Genomic DNA, 23136 nt, shown 5'->3' with positions numbered 1-23136 from the left:
TTTTACAGGAAGTTACCATTAACTATTAAATCAGATTTTCAAATGTCGGATTGTAAGCAAGTCACCTTTCAGAACTGTATGAGGCAAGGGAGCATGTACATTTCCCATGTGTCAGATGGGGTCACAGAAATTCATGGAGTCATCCCAGTACCTTACATCACTTGAGCTTATTATTTCATAAATTCATTCTCTTATATATGATGCTGGCAGACTTCATAGCATGAACTTAGTAGAAAGAACTCTTAGAAGATGGAAAAACTGCAGAGCCCACTCGAGACACACAAACATTACGTACCACTGGGGAAACTACTCTGAGCTGTGAACTTGATTTTATGTAGCCTTGGAAATAACTACTTACTGCTTGACCCAGGTCGATAACATCATGCTGCCGAGCATCACAGAAGAGGATGTTCTTGGTTTATTATGTTGTCTGTATTGCATCCTTTAGGAGAGGAATTGGTAAAATGCATGAATAAATTTTTGAAGTTGTATGTCCGTCGATCACTGAAAACAAACTGTGCTGGTAAATTTGAGAGCGGGGCTGGAAAGCAAAAGAAAGAGGGTTCCTGAGGCAGAATAGCTTTTCACTATAAAAAAAGGTTTCAGGTTTTGTTAGATGTTTTCTTTTCTAATTCTTTTCTGGGCTCATGACAGTTATTTCATTCTTTGGGATGTAAAATATCCTTGATTTTTTTTTTTTTTTCCGAACTCTGGAGAGCTTAAAAACAGCCTGTTGTGTATTGCATGAGGTAAGAAACGTTAGCCAGAGGGGAGCAGGGATGTTCTTTCCTCTGAGAGCCAACCCTCTAGGGAGGAAAAGAGTGTGATTTTGGCAGTGTCAGGAAATCTTTCATGCCTCAGACTATCTCCCTTTCCACCTGTCATGAAGTCTGACATTCCATATTTAGACAGTCACTTCTTTGGTGCATGAACATGCAAATAACATTGGGAGGGGCAATACCTTGCTATTATTATAACCTAACTCTTGCACTCTATTTGGGTAAGGGATCAGATTTCCGTGGGACAGCTGAAATCAAGGGGCTTAGAGAGAGGAGAAATCAGATAGCACTGCTTCCCTTGGAATTAGGAAACCTAAACGTGATTACAGAGAAGAGCCAGTCGGATTTACCATAAGTAATGAGTCACCAATCTCACCTTAGTAATGAATCATCTTGTTCTTGGGTTATTTTCTAGCTGACATTGATGACATGAAAATATGCTACGTTTTAAAAGACGGGGCCAATGCCACAAGTGATATGTTCCATTTTACAGTTGAAGATGGTGGTAAGTATTCACTCTCCTGTTAGTATAAACCAGGAGACTTTTATTGGTTGTTCTTTGATGACGTCATTACAAAGAATCGATATCAAGTATCCTTTTCTGTTCACCTGAATTTATACTGAGTGAATTTTTTATTTGCCACTAGATAATCTTACGTTCTTAATCTGACACAGTACTACTCTGCAACAAGTATAGATAAATGTTCCACTTATATTATTTTTGTCTTAGGATTTGCAAAGCACTAAAAGAAAGACCTATGTAAATAGGATCCCCGTGTCCAGTTGTTCAGAATATGTTCTAATTGATGCTGCCCGTTTGAGGTGGCAAGAGGATGTTGGAATCCACCCAGCTCCACTCTCAAGCCATGTGCCTACCCCTATGTGTCTGCCCTGAGGGGGTGCCTTTTGCTGATTTGTACTTGGGTGCTGTATGGACTCATGCTGTTGAATAATTGCATTTATCAGAAAATCAGTGCTAAGTAAATGTGTTTTTTATCTTATCAATCTCAGTATGTCTAATGATTTTCTTAGTTTGGAGGATTTTGTGGCACAATCTAGCTAAAATTTTCCTCGGTGGGGGCGCCTGCGTGGCTCCGTCGGTTAAGCATCTGCCTTCGGCTCAGGTCATGATCCCAGCATCCTGGAATTGAGCCCCAAATCAGGTTCCTTGCTCAGTGGGGAGCCTGTTTCTCCCCTGCCTGCAGCTCCCCCTGCTTGTGTGCGCATGCTCTCTCTCTCTCTGTCAAATAAATAAACACAATCTTAAAAATAATAATAATAGGGGTTCCTGGGTGGCTCAGTGGGTTAAAGCCTCTGCCTTCAGCTCAGGTCATGATCCCAGGGTTCTGGAATCGAGCCCCGCATCAGGCTTTCTGCTCAGCAGTGAGCCTGCTTCCTCCTTTCTCTCTCTCTGCCTCCCTCTCTGCCTACTTGCGATCTCAAATAAATAAATAAAAATCTTAAAAATAATAAAATAAAATAAAATAAAATTTTCCTCAGTGAAGTCTGAATACTGCAGAGAATAGGCTATGACTGAACAATGTCATTGTCACTGTCCCCCAACGCCTTGATTGCTGTTCACCCTCTGTTTGGCTCTCTTCCTAATGCAGTATGCCGGGAGAAAAATGGGCCACTTCTAGAGTCATCATAAAGATGTCTCTGTTCTCTCAGGAGAAGCAAAAGAACCTCAGGAAGCACATATGTTGTGTGAACAGGACACAGGAAGTGGGAGGGGGATATGGGGGTAAGAGATGAAGGAAGGAGAAAACAAATGATTCGGATCTAGTCATCTGTTTTCTTACGATGCTTTTTTTAAAAAGTACACTATTATGTCATCTATCTCAAAAAGATGACATGCTTCCCTTCACTGTTTTGTGAAGCATTAAATAGCACTTGTTTAAAATATCGCTGGACATAATGTGATCACAGCTCTAAAAAATGGCATCTGCTGGGCGCGTGCCAGAGAGGCAAAAAATGATGTTAATTTAGGTTCAGCTGTTTGATTTTCCCTAGAGGCCAGATGTTTAGTAAATTTGACGCCTTTATTTTTATAGTAACCAAATCATAGTTTAATATTTTATGTATGGATAAAAGGAATCAGTATGAAACCGATTTCTAAGAAGCAAGCCGATTTATAAAGAAAAACATGCTTACTGAATCTTGATGCTCAAATGGGAAAGTCTTCCGTCAGTAAACTTTAGAGGAGAGCTCTGAAATAATTCAAATCTGTGTAGTAGATCAAAAAATTTTTTTAAGATTTTATTTATTTGACAGAGAAAGATCACAAGTAGGCAGAGAGGCTGGCAGAGAGGGAGGGGGGAAGCAGGCTCCCCGCTGAGCAGAGACACCCCCCCCCCATGCAGGGCTTGATCCCAGGACCCTGGGATCATGACCTTAGCTGAAGGCAGAGGCTTAACCCAGTGAGCTACCCAGGCGCCCCAGTAGATCAAAATTTATAGACTAAATTATTGGTTCAAGGTACCAGGTTTGTCACTTAGAATGACTACATATAGTATCTCAGTAGCAAAAGTCTGATTTTCTTTAAAATTACCCAAAAAAGTTTGAAATCAAATAGTTATAATTCTAAGATATAGTAGTTTTGCTTTTTTAATATTGTACTTTCCCCCCTCCATTATTACATTTCCAGTCTGACACAGAGCCACTCTATTACTCTGCTCATTCCTTTTCTTAGCTGGATGGACTGGTTGCATTTCCTTTAAAATTTTGATTTGTACTTAAATTTTTTTAAAAAATATTATGCCCTATCATATTTCAAAATATTAAGTGAGAAATGGCTAGTTGAAGAGACTGGGTTTATTTTTTTTTTTTGGTTTGCTGAAAATGTGGCTGAACATCAAAGGGTTGTGTTTATGGAAATAGAAAATGCATCATTTTCGGGAGCTTTTTTAGAGCTGGAGTTTCACATGAGAGGGAAACATTCCAGAGAAACGGTTCTTGACCTTTCTTCTCACCGCCAACATGGCATTACTTGTGGGGCTCGGGCAGATTCTGACAAACTATCTATGGAACAGAATCTATCTTAATTCACCTGATATAAGGAAACATCCCTCTGCAGAATAAACACAGAAGCCTGCAAGGTTAAAAAATAAAAATTCATGTATGTACCTCAAAATTGTTTTAATCTGATACTTACTATTTAAGGATTTTTGCACTGTCTTGTAAAATACTCTAACATTTGAACGAGAAATGCAGTACTATTTAAAGAGTATCTTGAATGAAATTATGTCTCTGGGAAGGATGAGGTATTTTGCCACACAGAAGTAAGAGATATTGCCAATATCTGTGGTAAGAGGAAGAAAATTAAGATATCCATCCTTTCTATAAAAATAATTTTAAACTAAGAGTTTTTTTGATCCATAAAATTAGATATATCTCATTTATATATATCTTGTTAATACACACCATAATTCTTTTAAAATACGCTCTAGAAAAATATTTTTGTATAGACTGTAATATGGACCTTCATTTTCAAAATTTTTATGTAATAGAATATATGTTTATGAAGACACATATATGATATATTCTGATGCTTCTCAAAGATATGTCTGTCTTTGGAATCATGGAAGGTGCTTGAATCCTATGAACAAACATTATTCATGTTTTTTAGTTGGAGGGATCCAGGTGTCAGAAAAGCCAGGTAACCTCTCTGAATGTATCATCTGTCCAGGAGGTAACAGACCTCTGTCAATGGTTACTTATTCTTCCCATGTAGGTGATGACAGACTTCTTGGACCAGTGGGTTTGGTTACCAAGTTTGTTATCATCTCTTTTATACAAAGATAGTAAGCATATCCATAAACCATCTCCATGAAATACGTTAAATGCTTCCAATATTTTACATCTGGGAAACCAGTCACAGCACCATGGCCTAAAATTAAGAACTGTCTATTCCAGTTCTCTTTCCAATCCATAAAATTCACCTTCTCCAAGTCCCCAAGAGTGCTTTTAGAGGGACACCTGACACCTGGGTGACTCAGTTGATTAAGCCTCTGCCTTCGGTTCAGGTCATGATCCCAGGGTCCTGGGATTGAACCTGGCATTGGGCTCCCTGCTCAGTGGGGAGCCTGCAGCTCCGTCTACTTGTGTGGTCTCTCTCTCTCTCTCTCTCTCTGTCAAATGGATAGCTGAAATCTTTAAAAAAAAAAAAATGCTTTTAGGACAGTGACTAAGGAAATTACTGGAGCAAGCGTAATCCTTGAACAACCTAAAAAACTACATAATAACTTTTACTTTTAGGAGTCAAGAAGAGATTTAGGGAAGTGGAGAGCTGAAAGCCCTTGTTTCAGATTTAATTATATTATCATGAGAAACTAGCTAGCCACAGAAATCTTGTTAGGATGTAGTGATGGACTAGGACCACCCATTACTAAGGGGATGGTGCTTAGGACAGAGTTACCTCTTTTTAGCTCGGGGCTGTTACCAAATGGCAGGACTGAAGAGTACTTTTTTTTTTTTTTTAAGATTTTATTTATTTATTTGACAGGCAGAGATCACAAGTAGGCAGAGAGGCAGGCAGAGAGAGAGGAGGAAGCAGGCTCCCTGCTGAGCAGAGAGCCTGATGTGGGGCTCAATCCTGGGACGCTGAGATCATGATCTGAGCCGAAGGCAGAAGCTTTAACCCACGAAGCCACCCAGGCGCCCCCTGAAGAGTACTTTATTTGAAGTATTGGTAATGTCAGGATTTTACCTCAGGGATTGCTACTGTGTTTGGATTTTATAAGTGTTGGTTGATATAGCACATGTACACATGCAGAGAGAGATTCTTATATTTTAGGATTCTTTCAATTAGGCCTTATATCTTACATAAGATTTATAATTACTTATGCAGTTTTGCCTTCATAGCATTTTTATCAGCTTAGTAAAACAAACAAAAGTATTACTGTTCCCTTTTGGCAGATGAGGAAACTGAGTCACAGAAACAGGTAATTGTCCTTCCTCAAGTTTCGTAACCAGGCAACCAGAGGCGAGTTTGAATCCCAGGATTCTTTCTGCAAGCAGTGGCTTTCATACTTACACAGGATAGGCAAAGTGGGGTGTGAATTTGTTGTTTCCTGGGTTCTCCTGACCAAGGTTTTAAGAATATTTAATGGTGAGAATGCCTGTTTGTCCGTAGGCAAAAGTTATGTCTCTTATATAGCGTGAATTTTTATTTTAGAGGTCTTTAAAGTCTACCATGTACTCAAATTTATAGTATTCTTGTCTATACTGTAATTCATTTTAAAAAAATATATGTGGAAAGATACTCAGTCTTTCTAAAGCTTGAATAAACACAAATCAACCTCACAGTACCATTTTTTTTGTTTTACCAGTGAAATTACAAAGAAACTTAAAAAAAAACTCACTTAATATGTGAGTGTTGATGAAACAGGTACACTTCCCTAATGTGCGTGAAGTTACAGAGAAAAGGCTTTGGAAAGATCTGTGAATAAGTAGTTGGAGTCCTGCAGGATGTAATAATCCATTTAAGACATGACTCAATGGAAGCAAAAACTTACAACCATATTCATGTCACCATGTACTCAAACAGCAACCTGGAAATTATTCCCAATGCCCAATAAACATAGAAAAAGCTTTTTAGTAAACATCTTAAACATCCTTAAACATCTTAAAATGTTATGCAATTCTTAAAATTTTTAATTATAGTCTGTCATAGTATAATCCTTAAAATGAACATTTAGTGTTGAAGTATAGTTTTTGGATATCAGTAAAGAACATGAAAATAATATATCAAAGGGCCATCCATCGAGGTACTCTGGGGCCAGTGATCTACTATATAGTTAAATTATAAGTTACAATTTACAGGGTCAAATTCTGAAGTTGGGAAATGTGCTGTCGTTATCCTTGGCTTCAGCTAAGGAGCCAGATAGCAATGACCTGTGGATTCAGCAAAACCATCTTCCATTTCTTTTAGTTTCACCCTTTCTGTCTTCCTGAGGGGAACTCAATACAAAAATACTACAGACCTGGAAAAGACATTCCTTTTGACCTCTAGTGATCCAGAATTTTAACAGAAGACAAAAGCATGCATTCTTTTATCCCGCTTCTAATCGAACATATTCTCTGATTTCATCTCAGCCTTTAATGCCCTGTAATTTTCTTACAAAGTATTCTAACATGAAAGTGCTTCTGTCCCTTTTTGGTCTTCTTTCAAAGGAACTTTTCTGCCTCCTTCTTGTGAGGCAAAAGCTGGTCTCACACCACTGTTCCTGGTGTGTCCCTCCCTCAACCCTGATGAACTTCATCACTCTTAAAACACCTGGCTCAAGTGACATTTCCTCTCCAGAGTTGCTCCCAGCATCGTGATGACAAAGTGAGCAACGCTGTTTCTTCGTGCATCTGTCCCTACCTTTATCTACAAAAATGTTGTGTTCTGGCTACTTGCTAATGTGAAGACCTCTATCAGTAGAGAAGGAACTCCTTCAAATCAAAAAGGTCTTATTAATTTTTGTACCATAGGGCTTCCCTGGGGTTGTAAACAGGGTAAATATATAACAAATATTAAAATGAATGAATAGATAAATGGGGAAAAGGCGCTTCCTTTTTATGTAAGGATCGATTACATCATATTCTAAGAAAAACTCCTCAACAATTGCCAGTGGACCTTGGCATTCCTTTAGCACATTCTCTTATCCTGACATTAACTTAAATCCCTGTGGCCCAAGAAAGATTTTTAGTAAAGCTTTCACATTTTTAAACACATGAAACCAACTGCTGTGGAAATTCCTTTGAAACTTTCAGTGAAGTAGACGGAAGACCAAAGGGATTCTCAGATTCCCAGTAACCACTAGTTCGGAGCTCATGTCATTCTTAGAGAGTTCTTTTCAGGGGAAAAAAAAAAAAAAAAGTTTCCAGTGTATCGTATCAACAATGGTACACCTTTAAAATTTAATGGTAATAGATAATTTTCTGTTAAACGGTATATTTTTAAAGTCAGCACCACTACCTTAAGTATTTTTAGTTACCCCAATTTTGTGCCTCGTGTGATAAGAAACATAATGCCAGGTAGAGAAGTAGAATGCTCTTCTTAGCAGGAAGTACCCTCGGTCCCCGTTAAAATATCATTCTATAAATTTTTATTAGTTTCTTGTGTATGGGTTTAAGATTCAAGCCCTCAGTATCAGATCCAAGACCTTTTTTTGGACGGGCATCGGAAAGAATTAGATGTGATCATCCATCTGGCTTGATAGACTGAGTAGGACGAGCCCTCCTTTTCTCTCCATTGTGAAAACTGTTTGGTGCTTCCCCATTTGAACTCCCATGTGACGTGGGCATGCGGTCGGAGAGAGTGCCGTCTTCTGGTTTGGCGTTAAAACTGAGGCTTCAGACATGATATCTGTGTTGGCCGTTGTAGCGTGTCTGGCCTAAAGCCAGACATTTGTTGCCTCTGTCTTTGATTATGTCTTTTGGTGCCCAGTTTTTTCATTTGCCAAGATCCTTAATTCATATGCTATTGAAAGATATAAATAGCATCTTGACATAAAAAGCTGCCCAGTCAGTTCTTTATATGAAATGTCAGTTAAGGACAAGGCTTTCAGATTTTTATTCCTTATTTGATGACCGACTACTGAGACACAAGGAGATGGGAGGCTCTTCATTCCATTAGAAGGAGCACAGATTTTTGCTTGAAAGTGGCCAGTAACTCAGGGTTTAAGGCAAAGTCATTATTGACAATTAGCTGGAATTGAGCACAAGGGCTGGAAAAGTAGAAGTAAGTGCATTAAGTTGGAAAACGAGGTTTGAGGACAAGCATTAAAAGATTATACAGACATATTCAGCTTAGAGGAAAAAAGCAAGCATTCTTGGCAATAAAATTAATTGCTAGTGACATGAGAACCAAAGGTAAGATACCAGGGCCTTAGGGAGTTATAATAAGATGGTGAAGTAATGTCAGGCACTGAGACAAATATTTCTGATCTGTGAGAGAGTGTAAGATCTACTAGAATACAGGTCCTGGAAAGGGCTGTTGGCTACTGTGGCTGAACATTTGAAAGCCTTTCTCTTTTCAACCAGCAGTTTAGAATGGTTCAAATCATCTGGGTCTTTCCGTAGCAGAGCCCTGCCTTTAGCAGCATGACTGTAAGGAACCTGTTCTGTGTCCATGAGAGAAAATACATACCTTTTTTTTTTTTTAATCTTTTTCTATAAGCACATACTTTTGTTTATTGAAGGAGAAAGAATCTCTTGATCATTCCTTCATTATTACATTTATGTTTGATGATACATTTGTGTTCCTTTTTTCTTTTTTATTTTCTTAATTACTTTTCAGTGTTCCAGAATTCATTGTTTATGCACCACACCCAGGGCTCCATGCAATCCGTGCCCTGCATAATACGCACCACCAGACTCACTCAACTTCCCATCCCCTGCCCCTTCAAAACCCTCAGATTGTTTTTCAGAGTCCATAGTTGCTCATGGTTCATCTTCCCCTCCAATTCCCCTCAACTCCCTTCTCCTCTCCATCTCCCCATGTCTTCCGTGATATTCCTTATGCTCCACAAATAAGTGATACTATATGATAATTGACTCTCTCTGCTTGACTTATTTCACTCAGTGAGAAAATATATACCTTTTAAATAGAAAAATATAAAGTAAATATTACCAGTTACTATGCGTTAGGTTCATTCCAAAATTATATTTCCTATGAATATACTATTTTTATTGGCTTTAATATAGAGGAAATATTTCTTAAATGGCTAAATCTTCTCATAAATATGAATCCTTACTAGTCACGTTTCTAGAGGCTTAGAAGTGTTCTATTTTTACTCTCAAAACTAATGATTGTCACCTTTTAAAACTAAACAGATCTTTCTTAGGTGATTAAAACACCATAATCTGTATCAAATATTTATATGATGTGTATATTACATAACTCAGTAATATTCCCATTCTTTCTGTTTGAGTGTGCTCTGGGTGGCTGTGCGAAAGAGAAGGTGGTGGTCAGTGCTCTGGTATGTAGTTGTAATTGGTGTGATTCTGTATTTGCTAGAACCTATGCCAGTCCAAAGAGAATTAGAATGTAATGTAGGAGAAGGGTCAGAGTTTCTCTGGCAAAACTTATTTGCTCTAAGGTGGTTCTCTATTCATTTGCTTATGGAAATTATTCAACAAGCATTTTTGGAGCACCCACTATATTTCAGATATCTACTGGATTCTGGGAAAACAGTGATGACCATAACAGTTGTGATCTTTGACCTGTGGTTCCTATAGGCTCAGATGATAAAATAGTAGACAAATAAAACACTTACACAGTGTTTAAGGTATTAGGGAGGTTATCATTAAATCTGAGATAGAGGTGCAGCTGTCAGGCATGGTTTCTAAAGGGTGATATTTGAGCTTAGACTTAGGATAACATGAAGCCACCAGGGGAAGAAGGAATGGAGAAATGTTCCAAGCTGGGGAGGAAGCACGTGCAAAGGCACTGAGCTCTGTGTGTTCAGGTGACCGGAAGAGTGTCCACCTGCCTGGAACTCAGTTAACAAAGCAGAGTGCCACATGAGGTGATGCTGGAGAGAGAGACTGGGGCCCGATGGTATAGAACATTATAACCCAGCACAGGGATTTAGATTTTGTTCGAAGGCAAATTGTATTAAAGCAAAGGAGTGACATGGTCTAACTTACATTTTGAGAAGCTGACTCTTGCAGCCTTAGAGGATTCAGGGAAAGAGACAAGGAGGAAACAGAGAGACCTGTATGCGACTGGTGCAGTAAGACAGATGTGAGACAGAAAGAAGATGACAGGTTTGATATAATTTTGGATCTCAATCTGTAGGACTTATGACACATTGGATTATGAGGGAAAATGGGAACATAAGCATGATTCTGGGTTTCTTGGCCAGAGGAGAGTGGTGGTGCTGGAAAAGACTTGGTAGGGAGAGGGGCATAGAAAAGGTTTCAGAGAGGAAATGAAGAGGCCATTTCGAACATACTAATTATGAGATGCCTTACTTTGAAATGTGTATACAGGAAGGCCAGCCTATTGACCCTGCTTCTCTTCCTGTCCATCGGAGGAGTTAGGAGCACAGCCTTTGGAATTAGAACTGGAGCAAATATTGCTTCTGCCTTTTGCAGAAAAAGCCATGTGAACCTAAGCTCACTAAGGGAGTCTTCTTAGCCTCGGTGTCATTTGCCAAGTGGGCCAATAGTAGTCCTCTAGGTAATGAGGTTCTTTTTGAAGCTTAAGTAAGATAATTCACAAAAATGGGATCATTCACCCAGCGCACTTCCTGCCTCTGAGTAATGACTGTGCAGGTAGCTAACAGGCTTTCGAGGTTACCTCTCATTTTTCTTCTTCTTCCCATTTTTCTTTCATATCTTGCTTATTTCCCCTCTCCCATTTCCCCTTCTCTCCTCTTCTTTCTTCTTCCCCTCTCTTGTCTTTCCCACAGCAGCTGTTTGGAACGTTTGACTGTCTCTTTGTTTTTGGTAGAAAGATGGGATCAGACAGTGATGCAAGTGGAGGAATGGGGACTGCTTCTGCAGTACGGAGTGTAAAGGCTAACAATGCTTCCAAAGTCATTTTGCCATTAGCAAGGAGCTAAACAAAAATTTTTCATTAAGCTAATAATAAAGAGTTTGCCCTGTGGTCAAATAATGGAAATATAAAGTTCTCTCTCTCTCTCTTGAGCTCAGTTTATATATTTCATTTCTTTTTATTAAATAGAAGTGTAAATTTTATAGACTTGAAGGTTAAATATAGTAACTAGCTTTGGCTAAAAAAAAAAACACAGTAGTCCGAAACATCTGGGTTTAGCAAATGTGAGGCTCAAATGATAGTTTCGACTGCAAATCTAATACACTGAGCCATAACTGCTGAAAACACTGATAAATAAAATACGTGTTAAAGCCATGTGACTTTCTATAATTATCCACTGAGGTCAAAGGGGCAAATGTCATACCTAATCTTGATTGCAAATAAGGAAAAAATGAAATTTAGTGAGGTTTAACTTTGTGAAAAAGTAGTGAGAGAGTGAGACACACACACAAATAAATACAAGTCTTTGTTCTTGGTTCACAAGTATAGATTGATATCTGAATGTACATTTCCTAAGAGTAAAACTGTTTGGGTAAATGAGAAAAAAATAATTTTCTTAAATATTCTGTTCTGGAACAATTGGTGCAAACTTAATGAAATTATCAATTTATAAATCTGGTTCTGCCCCTAAGAATCAAAAGTCAATTGCCAAGAAGCTGTGTATAGGTAATTTTTCACTGAAGGAATAAATGCCATGTTAAGGAAACAATGTAGCTTCATATGTTTACATTTAGAATTCTTACAGTGCTGGTATAGTAGAAGTTTCCAAAATGAGTTATTCAGTCCTGGCTAGGAACTGTTCAACATAATATTTACTTTTTGCAAAAGGTATCAATATCGTTGGTACCAAGAAATCAAGAGAAAAAGATGAAGAAAAAGTTCTTATAGCTATGTTTGGTTTTCAATTTAACACTATTTTTTTATTCTTCATGTTAATTTTGAACTAAGCTGGGAGCATTTGATGAAGGAAATAGTGTTTGATGAAGGAAGCCAAGACACAATCTCTTTCTTTTTGTTTCGAGAGAGCTCTGACTACATTCTTCCAAGCTGAGAAAGCAGAAGTACCTGCTCTTCATTTTTCTTTTTTTTTTCCCTTGCTGGTTAGCTCGATTCAAAAAGGTTTAATTATTTCATCTTAGTAATGCCCCCACCAGCTACATTTAACTCCACTTCTATGACTGTTAGAGGCATGAGTTGAGAACACAGAAAACAGTGTTCTTGAGCTGAGCTCAAGAGAGCCACTTCAGAAATTGAAAATAAAGTGGTAAAACTGGTCAGTAGACTTCAGAAATGCAGAAGACAGAAAAGAACCATTCTGTGTTCCCATAATTCTCCTCTTTCTTGATTTTATGTAGAAATAGCCCCAAGTAAAGGGTACTGCATCCTTGCTATAAAAATTAAGTAAGGTGGGGTACATATAACCATTTCAGAAATTGTTTTTAACCATCAAGAAACAATTACCCTTGTGATCTAAACCTCAAGAGTCATTCTGTTTCACCATGCATGTCCATCCGGTTACTAAATCCGGCTAATTTTACTGGCTTCCTGAATTCCTGTTGAATCAGATTCCTTCATTAACTTCATTCCTGTTTTTCCTGTTAGAACTCCATCAAAGTTTATCTTAAATGACTGAATAGATGTAAAACGCTTAAAAATAAGGACCAGCAGGGAGTAAGTGCCCTATTAATGTTAGCCGTTTCCCCCACTGTAGTATAATACGCTATCTGTGAGAACCGGGGATTCTTATGTTTGCTTTTCATTGATGTCGCCTCAATGCCTGGCTCAAATAGATGCTCTTAAGAACTATTTATCGAGTGAATGAATAAATTTTTCCTAATGTGATTTTCCTAATGAATTTCTTCTTCTTCTTCTTCTTCTTCTTCTTCTTCTTCTTCTTCTTCTTCTTCTTCTTCTTCTTTTTTTTTTAAGATTTTATTTATTTATTTGACAGAGAGAGATCACAAGCAGGCAGACAGAGAGAGAATCTCCAACAAGCAGGGAACCTGACGTGGGGCCCAATCCCAGGACCCTGAGATCGCAACCTGAGCCTAAGGCAGAGGCTTAACCCACTGAGCCACCCAGGCACCCCATCCTAATGAATTTCTTTATCTTTCGAGACTTTCTCCTCTGATCGATATACCATTTCCATAGTTACCCAAAAATACAAATGTGATTTTTTAATTGCCTTTTAAAAACAAAAAACAAACTTCTGTCTTCCTCTCTGCTGCCACAGTTGAATTCCTGGCATCCAAATCTGATCCCATCTTTATTTTCCAGCTCGCAGATGGTGTCTTGTTAAGCACTGGAAAAAATTCAGACCCTTCTTGATGTACACACTGGGCGTGACCCATCTTCCAGTGGCGCCTGCTGCTCAGGAGCCACACACATGCTGTGCGAGTTCATGGGCCCTGCCTTTTCTTTCTCTTTCTGTTGCCTCTGCGAGAGATTCAGTCCAGAGAGCAGTTTCTCCCTGATTTCTTCTACTCATGTCCTTAGGGTCAGGCATCACTGCCTCTGCGTTTCCATAACTACTCAGATTTGTATTCAGGGATGATATTCAAAATGTTTATGTATAGATCCATGTATCGATCTGTATAGAAATTTAAATTTTTTCAATTGATACATACAAAGTTATATATACACACACATATACAGATAAATACATATACAGTATATATACACATAGTTATGAATGTGTATGCTTATATATATATACAGTCTATATATAAAATTGTTTGCCAAGTGATAGATGTGGCAACATAAATAATATACTGTATAAGATTGTTAATAAACTATGCAGTATAAAATATATGTTTAAAAGGGCTTACAAGTGTATCATTATAGTACAGTTATAACTGATAATGTAAATATATTTTATTTTGAGGTCACCTTTTACTTAAAGTAGCTTTCACAAGCTTAAAGATATCCTTCTTGGGCCATGAGTTGACTTGGGCTCAAAATTACGATGACTTAGCCCTTAAACTGGTCCTTGCCAACAGGGTGGTAATTCCAGTTAGTAGAAAATTTCTCTAAACATCAGTGATACTATTCATGGTATTAAATCTACACCCAGATTTTCTTGAATTAATCAGTGACATCCAAATTATTTCTAAGACTTAAAAATCTAGAACACTCTTATATATTCAACATCACTCTTTATAGACCAAGTTATAAAAATTATTTGCTGGAGAGCAAAGTTGTTGGGATGTAATATTTTAGGACCAGTGAGAGACAGTGTAATATGTTGGTTAACATTATGAGCTCTTCAAGGTTTGGGGGGTTTAAATCTTGATCCTGCAAAGTTTTAATCTTTCTGTCTATCTATTAATCAGTACAGTTGTCCTCCTCCATCTTAGCCATTGGTATATAGCAGCTCGGAACGGACCACTTTGTGCTGCAGCTCTTTGTATGCATTTGTGTTTATAAAGCTTCTCCATGGTGGGAGCTGCTTCGTATATAACTCCTTGTCCAATGCTCTGTCTCCAGGTAGTACTTAGTAGGAGGTCAATAAATATTTGAAGAGTAAAGCCATGAATAAATGCTAGATATAAATAACTGGTTTCTACTTTCTCTTCAGGTGGTATGTGGAATTATTTCAGCAGTGAGGACAGGAATCTAAAGGAAACTAGAATCATCTTATGTAAAACAAATGGAAGCAGGTGTTTTAAATACCTTTCAAACACACATAGGTGTATACAAACATACGCTTTTCCAATATCCTTAGCATAGAATTTTAAGGTGACATCAAACTCTGCCTTGCTTATTAAAATATGGAGTTTCTCTTCCTATGAATATGTTTCTAGGTTAGAGATCTGGCTTTTAGATATTTCAGCATTTGTAGATGCTGAAATTTCTTTGACTTACTTATTATAATAAGCATGCTGGATCTTATATGATTTATGTTAAGACACCATTGAGAATGGGATGAGTTTATACCCTACTTCAATAGACTCTTTTCAATCCCCCTTCTGCTACATGACTTTAACAAAACTGAGACAACCACTAGCCCTTTCCCTGCCCGTCCCCATGTCCAAGCCCACCTCAAGTCTATATGTGGTAGAGGTGACCATAAATTCATTAAAAAGGCACCCAATTAAATTGATTCATAAAAAAGGCACCCAGTCAATTAAATGACATCTGATATCTATTTCATTTAATTTAGGAGAAAAGTAACACTGTAAGAGATAAAATGGATTATCAGAGCACTTTATATTAGAGATTCTTCTAAATAAATGACCTTGGCAAATTACCTTAAAATGTCAAAAATAAGTAATTTTTTCAAGATATCCATCTTTGAGTCTCTATTTTCACCTGCTTGACTAAATATTCACTCTACAAATATATGGCAAAATGTGGTGAAGACCATTCATTTGTAGCCTTCCAAATTATAGATACTATATAGCATTTGATTTTGAGGTTTCAGAGAAAGGATTGCCTTTTTTTTTTTTAAGATTTTATTTATTTATTTGTCAGAGAGAGAGAGAGAGAGAGAGAGAAATCACGTAGGCAGAGAGGCAGGCAGAGACAGAGGGAGAAGCAGGTTCCTTGCCGAGCAAGGAGCCGGATATGGGACTTGATCCTAGGATGCTGGGATCATGACCTGAGCCAAAGGCAGCCGCTTAACCAACTGAGCCACCCAGGCGTCCCAGGATTGCCTTTTAAATAGAAAAATTCCCAGGGCACCTGGGTGACTCAGTCTGTTAAGCATCCAACTCTTGATTTTGGTTAAGGTCATAATCTCAGGGTTGTGATATCAAGTCCTGCTTTGGGCTATGCACTGGGCCTGGAACCTGCCTAAGATGTTTTTTTGTTGTTGTTGTTGTTGTTGTTGTTGTTTTCTCTCTCTCTCTCTTCATTTGCCCCTTACCCTCTTCTCTCTCTCTCTCTCTCAAGAAGAAGAAAGAAAAGAAAATTCCCAAAGTTTTAATGTGTTGATGAAATCACGATTTTATTATATTCAGGTGCAGATAGTTTTGAGAAGTCTTACCACTTACTTAAAAAATTTAAAATCACTTTAGAGTTTTTAAAGCAGTTTTTTCTATAAAAAATTGAAGTGAACTGAATCCATGTAATTACAAAACATGGATTAAAAAGAGCATTCGACACTTCGTTACTACTGTTCGCAAATAATCCACAGTAACCACAATTTTAAATACAGTGGTGTATTTCTGAAACTGAATTTAGGAATCAGAAACCACAGAACAGACAGGGTATACATACACTAGCTGTGGTTAAGGGCTCTTCTGCATTGTTCTAGGAAAAACATGGTTCTGACTTGTTAGGTAGTTGCTTAATCCCTGGTGATACTGTTAGTTGGCCCAAGTGGTTTTATTTTTGTTTTTGTTTTTGTAAGTCAATAAGAGTAATTTAGTACAGTTTCTGCCATATTTCTATTTTTTCCTCAAGGATAATATACCATATAGACGACACCCTTTTAGTATTTTAATTATCATGTAGTATACCTTTATTCATTAGAATTCAGAGAGCAATTTTTATACATTTCTGCTTTTATCCCATCAGTTACTTGAGGCCAGCAGTTACACACACACACACACACACACGTCTTGAGTGTGGTCCTGGTACTCTTATTTGGGAATGAGTTTTATACTTTAATCAGTCAGTGATGTTTTCCTGCAACTGGCTCCAAAATCATCCTCTTAAACAATAAGATAAATGTTTTATTAAATTCTGAATTACTTCTCAGTGGTAACCGAATTCAGCACTTCATTCTTAGAAATTAAGACAGCTTTATCAGAGGCTGTTCATCTGTCGTCCCCACTTCTTTAAATGGTACATCTGTCTTCTCAATCATCTGAACCTCTTGTAACTTTCCCCCCCCATCCTCCACCTAACCAGGCCTCACAACCTGCTGTTTTTCATTTGCACACTCTTCTTGGACCCTTTCTGTGCCTTCTGTGGGCATCACCCGAGTACCAGGAGTTGCTGAATCATTCTGGTCATTTCTGGCCCACCTTCCCTCTCTAGTCTCCCCACCTGCACATTCCTCCTGAACAAAATGCTTCATGGAGGAAGTCTCTGCATTTGTAGTTGAATGGGACTTAGAGTCCATCCTGGATTTGGACTCAGAAAACTTGGGTCCAGCTCTTAGCTTTGCCACCTGTTGCCAGAGTGAGGGCAGGCAAGTCTGGTAAGCTTGCCTTTGTTAAGCGTCAAGTCCCTTAAGCTTCTGTTTCCTATCTGTAAAAATGAGATCATGATTTTGATGGAGTGGTCTCCCAACAGATGTACAGGAACTACTTGATACAAAGAAGGTGGACATAGAAAGTAATGAATCCGTGATGTATATTATTATTGATGTATTTTTTCTTGCCATCATTTTTTATCACTCACCTGCTCAAAACCTTCACTTTTCTTCCTTTACCTACTGACTACTGACCTACTGATTGTGCTGTAGGTTATGCAATTATAGTCAGCCAGTCTATGGCCCCATAGACAAACCCCTTTTGATTCTCTACCTGTTTACCTTAAAGTATGACTTCATGTTTCTTTACTTAACCTTTAAAGATTTATTTATTTATTTTAGAGGGACAGGGGAGGGGCAGAGGGAGAGGGACAGAGAGAATTTCAAGCAGACTCCCAGGTATGTGCAGAGCCCATGTGGGGCTCGGTCTCATGACCCTAAGATCATGATCGGAGCTGAAACCAAGAGTCAGACACTTAACCGACTGAGCCACCCAGGTGACCTGCTCTACTTATCTTTAAAGGACCACTCCTGTCTTAATGTCTATGAAACTTGTCAAATCATTCTTTCCCAAAGCAAACTCTTCTTCCCCTGTCTAGGCCAGTGATTCTCAACTGTGGACAGTTTTGTCCTTGAGAAGATATTTGGCATTGTTTGGAGACATTTTTGTTTTGGAGACATTTAGCAAATTGGGGTGGGGGAAATGCTACTGGCATCTAGTGGGCAGAAAACCTAGAGAGATGTTGCTAAGCATCCTACAGTGCATAGGACAGCCTCATACAGTGAAGAATTGTCTGGTCTAAAATAATAACCTCACTGGTGAGACACTCTGGTGTCTCCTCTCATAGAATTTATTACAGCCCTCTAGACAGCAAGATTTGGCAAGAGAGTCTATAAGTCTAGTAGCCCTGATTTGATTCTAGTCTTAATCATATTTTTTAAATCTGCCAACAATTACTTCTAATGGACCAAGTGTTTTTTTTTTTTTTTTAAGATTTTATGTATTTATTTGACAGAGAGAGAGAAATCACAAGTAGGCAGAGAAGCAGGCAGAGAGAGGAGGATGCAGGTTCCCTGCTGAGCAGAGAGCCTGATGTGGGGCTCGATCCCAGGACCCCGGGATCATGACCTGAGCCAAAGGCAGAGGCTTTAACCCACTGAGCCACCCAGGCGCCCCCCAAGTGGTTTTTTAAAAAAAATACGAGGCCATTTATTTTCCACAAAATTGTGCTATTTAAGTGTCCAGAATACCCCTGCTAATTGACTTAGAGACATTTATATTTCAAGATCCATGGTATTTGTAGAGAGAATTTAAGACCTAGAGTTCAGAGAACAACTTGAAATCCCATCTTGGCCAAAGTTATCTGTAACTTTGGTGAAATCCCTTACTTTTTCTACTCTGCAGTTTCCAATATATGGACAAAAATATCTTTTGTGTTTAGTTAAATTAATGTAACCTTAGTCTAAGTTTAACTTAAGTAATATCAGTGAAAATTTGTTCTAAACTATAAAGTGCCACATGAATATCAATTCTTACTTGAAATGATTTGTGCTTAGAATTTTTGAGTTCCAGGGGCACCTGGGTGGCTCAGTGGGTTAAGCCTCTGCCTTTGGCTCCGGTCATGATCTCAGGCTCCTAAGATCAAGCACTGCATCGGGCTCTCTGCTCAGCGAGGAGCCTGTTTACCCCCTCTCTCTCTGCCTTCTGGTCTGTCTACTTGTGATCTCTCTCTCTGTCAAATAAATAAATAAAATCTTTAAAAAAAAAATTTTTTTTTTGAGTTCCAAAGTTACATAGTAAATTAAGTGTTGATTGAAGACAGAGTATTAAGCACAGGGGAATGATTTCTTTTAAAACAGTGTAGAAGACACTGAAGAGATTTTCCCCTTTTCCTCCTTTCTGATGAACTAGGTGAATGGGTAGCTAAGAAACCTAAAAACAAGCTCTTTCCACATGATGGGGATCTGTGGAAGGCTCCTTTTCTTGCTCATGTCAAAGACCATTATAAATCTGCTATCTTTTCCTGCCCTACCAGCTTTTTCTGTTTTTCTGTGATCCGTTCTATTAGCAGTTTGTACAATATGCTTTGCTATTTTCAATCAGAAATGATGCATAAGTGAAATAACTAAGACTGAAAAAGACAAATGCCATGTGACTTCACTTATATGTGGAAAATCTAAAAAACAGAACAAATGAAGAAACAAACAAGAAGCAGAATCAACCTATAAATACAGAGAACAAACTGATGATTGCCAGAGGGAATGGCGTGGGAGTGATGGGCAAAATGGGTCAAAGGGAGTGGCAGATACAGGCGAATAAGCCATAGGAATAAAAGGCACAGGAGAGAGAGAAGAATATATTCGATGGTGGTATTGTAATCGTGTTGTATGGTGACAGATGGTAGCTTTACTTGTGGTGAGCATAGCGTGACATGTTGTCATATCACTATGTCATACACAGGCTAATGTAACATTGTGCATCAACCTCATTCAGATTTTTTAGAAATTTACTTAGGAAACTAATACATAAGTTCTTAACAGTTTGCATCCAGCTACTCCTATACCACATAACCATCAGAACATCAACACAGAATATTTTCATTATAATAATTTTTTTTCTTTTTTTTTTTTTTTTTTTTGAAATCTTCTTTTGTATCTTACTTCTCCGACCCCTCTTCCTCACACCCACTCCCATCTCATTGGGTCAGGAATTGTATATGCTCTTTTTTGATCTCCCAACATGTGTCTGCAAACCTACGCATGCGCACACATACACACGCGTATGCACACAAGTTTTATCGAGATTCTCTTTTTATGTGTTTCGAGTTGTGTGCATCCAGGTAAAGAGAGCTTTTGTTCTAAATGACTTTAAATTCCTTAAGTTTGGAACCACAACTAAAGCGTGGAAAGAGAAGAAAGATACAATTAGCTAGGCTAGCTATGATGAGCTCCCTGCAGTTACTCCTGAGCTGTCCTGTTGTCCTAATCTTCCTGTGAATAGAAGCATTCTAGTCAACTGAATGACCATTGTCAAGGGTGTTGAAACTGATTATTAGATAAGGGGAGACTAGGTTAGATATTATTTCTAAATTTCTGGGACTTAAGCTTCACTTGAGAAAATGATCTTTCAGATGAAGATTGGTAAATCCTTGTATTGATAAATATGTAGGAAGTTAAGAGTTTTTCCTTAAAAACATTTCCATTTTACTACTTGAAAGACTATTACAGTGAGTTTTCATCAGTAGGATTTACTTAAGGTTTTCTTTTTGCACAAGTATACATATTCATTATAGAAGAATTCACAATATAGAGCTAAAAATAACAGAAATCAACATAATCTCACTAAGCAGGGAAAATCATGATGAGCATTTAGCTGCGTGTTTTTCCATATCACGTGTTTTACAAAAAAAAAAAAAAGCATCATTCAACGTATACTAGTCTGAATTTTGGCTTTCACATTTCGTATCACATTTTGCACATCTTCTTAGAACAATAAATATAAATCTTTAGTGGTTTTTAATGATGACTTTGTATCCCACCATATAATTATATTACATAATTTATCTGAATAATTGCAGACCTTTTTAAAAGTCTATATTTTAGGAGGTGAATTATTAAATGACTTTAATGCAATTAACATGATTAATTATGGCACCCCTGTTCCAGGGTGAAAAGATATTTTTGGATCCATCTACATTCTCTCTTCCACTGCTAACAGGTGGAATCAAGCTGCATTCTTGTTAACTTTGAAGAGTTGATGAGCCCAATACCCCCTTTGGCATTCCTTTTCCCTCTTAATGTTAATGGAGAAAGTAGGGGTTGTAATGATCTTTTGAACTTTGAATTCCTGGCATGCTTATTCAGAGTAACTACTAGCTCAGAAGTCATTTTCCATCCTCTAGTGATAAGCTATACATAAACAGAGTTTCCTTAATATTTACTAATGGCTCTTATTCTACCAGTGTCTCTCCCTCTCCTTCAGTACAAAAAAAAATCACACTAATACATTTAAGAGATAATTTTATAAAACCTATTAGACAATTATCTGTTAATTACATACCCTTCACATAGCCATCAATGCAAGATTTATGGTGGCAGATTGGTAGTAGGCCAGCAAAATGAAAGAAGAGGGAGGAAACAATGTGTATTGAATACTTTCTTTGTGATAGGAAATTTGCCCAAGTCAACTCACTGAATTATTATAAGAACAGTCCATGATTTCCGTTATCTCCATATACTTAGGAAGAAAGCAAAACTCAAAGAACTGAAGGATATTTCCCAAAGTTATTATATTAATTTCCTATTGCTGCTATTAGCAAATGGTCACAAACTCAATGACTTCAAACAATACAAATTTATTGTCTTATAGTTTGGAAGTCAGAATCCTAAAATGGGTCTGACTGGGCTAAAATCAAAGTGTAGGGAGGATTATGTTCTTCTGGAAGATCTAGAGGACAATGTGTTTTCTTGCCTTTTCCAGTTCTTAGGGGGGGCCTGCATTCCTTGGCTAAGAGTCCATTCTTCCATCAAAGCTAGACATGTAGCATCTTCAAAAATCTCTCTAGGGCTGACCTTCTGCCTCACTCGTCTACTTCATAGTATCTTTGTGGTGATATTGGGCTCATCCAGATATTCCGGGACAATCTCCCCATCTCAGAGTTAGCTCATGAGCACCCTTAACTTAATATGCCATCTTGATTTCCCTTAGTCACACTAACATGTTCACAGATTCTGGAGATTAAGTTGTTGATTCTTTGGAGAGCCATTTTTCTGCCTGCCCAAATCATCCTATAGGTAAGAAATTAGTCAAGTGTTGAGTCAGGTCCAGGTTTGTCCACATGTTGATGGAAATCGAGAGACATAGATAGGTCCTCCTGTGCAAAAATATTTAACCCACTGCTTGCCATAATACCTGAGATTACATCATTAGAATTAGTTTCTTTGAGATTCATATGCAGAAGTCATCAAGAACTTCTCAGAGGTCTTCAAGAGAAGATTTATCAGCAGCATCTGAGTATACAGGAAGTAAAGGAAAGGGATAATACAAAAAGTCATTAAAAGGGGAAGTGTAATGATGCTAATTTTCTTTCTAGCCTATTACACCGTTTAGCCCACAGCTAGTCTTAGTGGTAGGATTTCCCCGTTACTTAGGGATACATAGCATGTACAAACAGCATTATAACTTTTCTTTGATGTATTTTCTGTATTATTAATCCGTATTTACTACTATCTTGTTGCTACTTGACAGTTTAAAGAAAATCAAACAGCCCACCATCAACTATAATTGAGATGGAAGTTTATCTACAGAGATTGACACTTTTAGTACAGTCAATTCAGTTAGACAAAATTTTACTAAATTTGTCGCTGGTGCAAGCCACATTGCTTAACATTAGTGTGTCTTTAACTGTGGGTAGATACTGATGTACAGAAGTCTAGATTTATAAATTCAGACCAGAGTGATCCAGACAAATTAAAGAAAAAATTTACCTGACTCATACCCCTACAAAATTAGGTACCTGGCCCCAGGCAGGATCTCCAAGCCTGAGCTAGGGTAGGGTAAGGATAGGTTTCCAGCCTAGAGCCTAAGAGGCAGAGAGTAAAAT

General features: G+C 37.9%; 1 protein-coding gene across 1 annotated transcript in view; it reads left to right on the top strand.

Annotated features, from left to right (window-relative positions):
* FREM2 (FRAS1 related extracellular matrix 2) overlaps positions 1-23136 on the top strand; it is a 160022-nt gene that overhangs the window by 9085 nt on the left and 127801 nt on the right. The window contains exon 2 of the mRNA XM_059144036.1: positions 1195-1284. Coding sequence (XP_059000019.1) covers positions 1195-1284 — 90 coding nt within the window. The remainder of the gene's footprint in view (positions 1-1194; positions 1285-23136) is intronic.

Source organism: Mustela lutreola, chromosome 13, assembly GCF_030435805.1.
Source record: "Mustela lutreola isolate mMusLut2 chromosome 13, mMusLut2.pri, whole genome shotgun sequence".
Lineage (NCBI taxonomy): Eukaryota > Metazoa > Chordata > Mammalia > Carnivora > Mustelidae > Mustela > Mustela lutreola.
The sequence above is the reverse complement of the archived record's forward strand: the minus strand, read 5'-3'. Positions and strand labels throughout refer to the sequence as shown.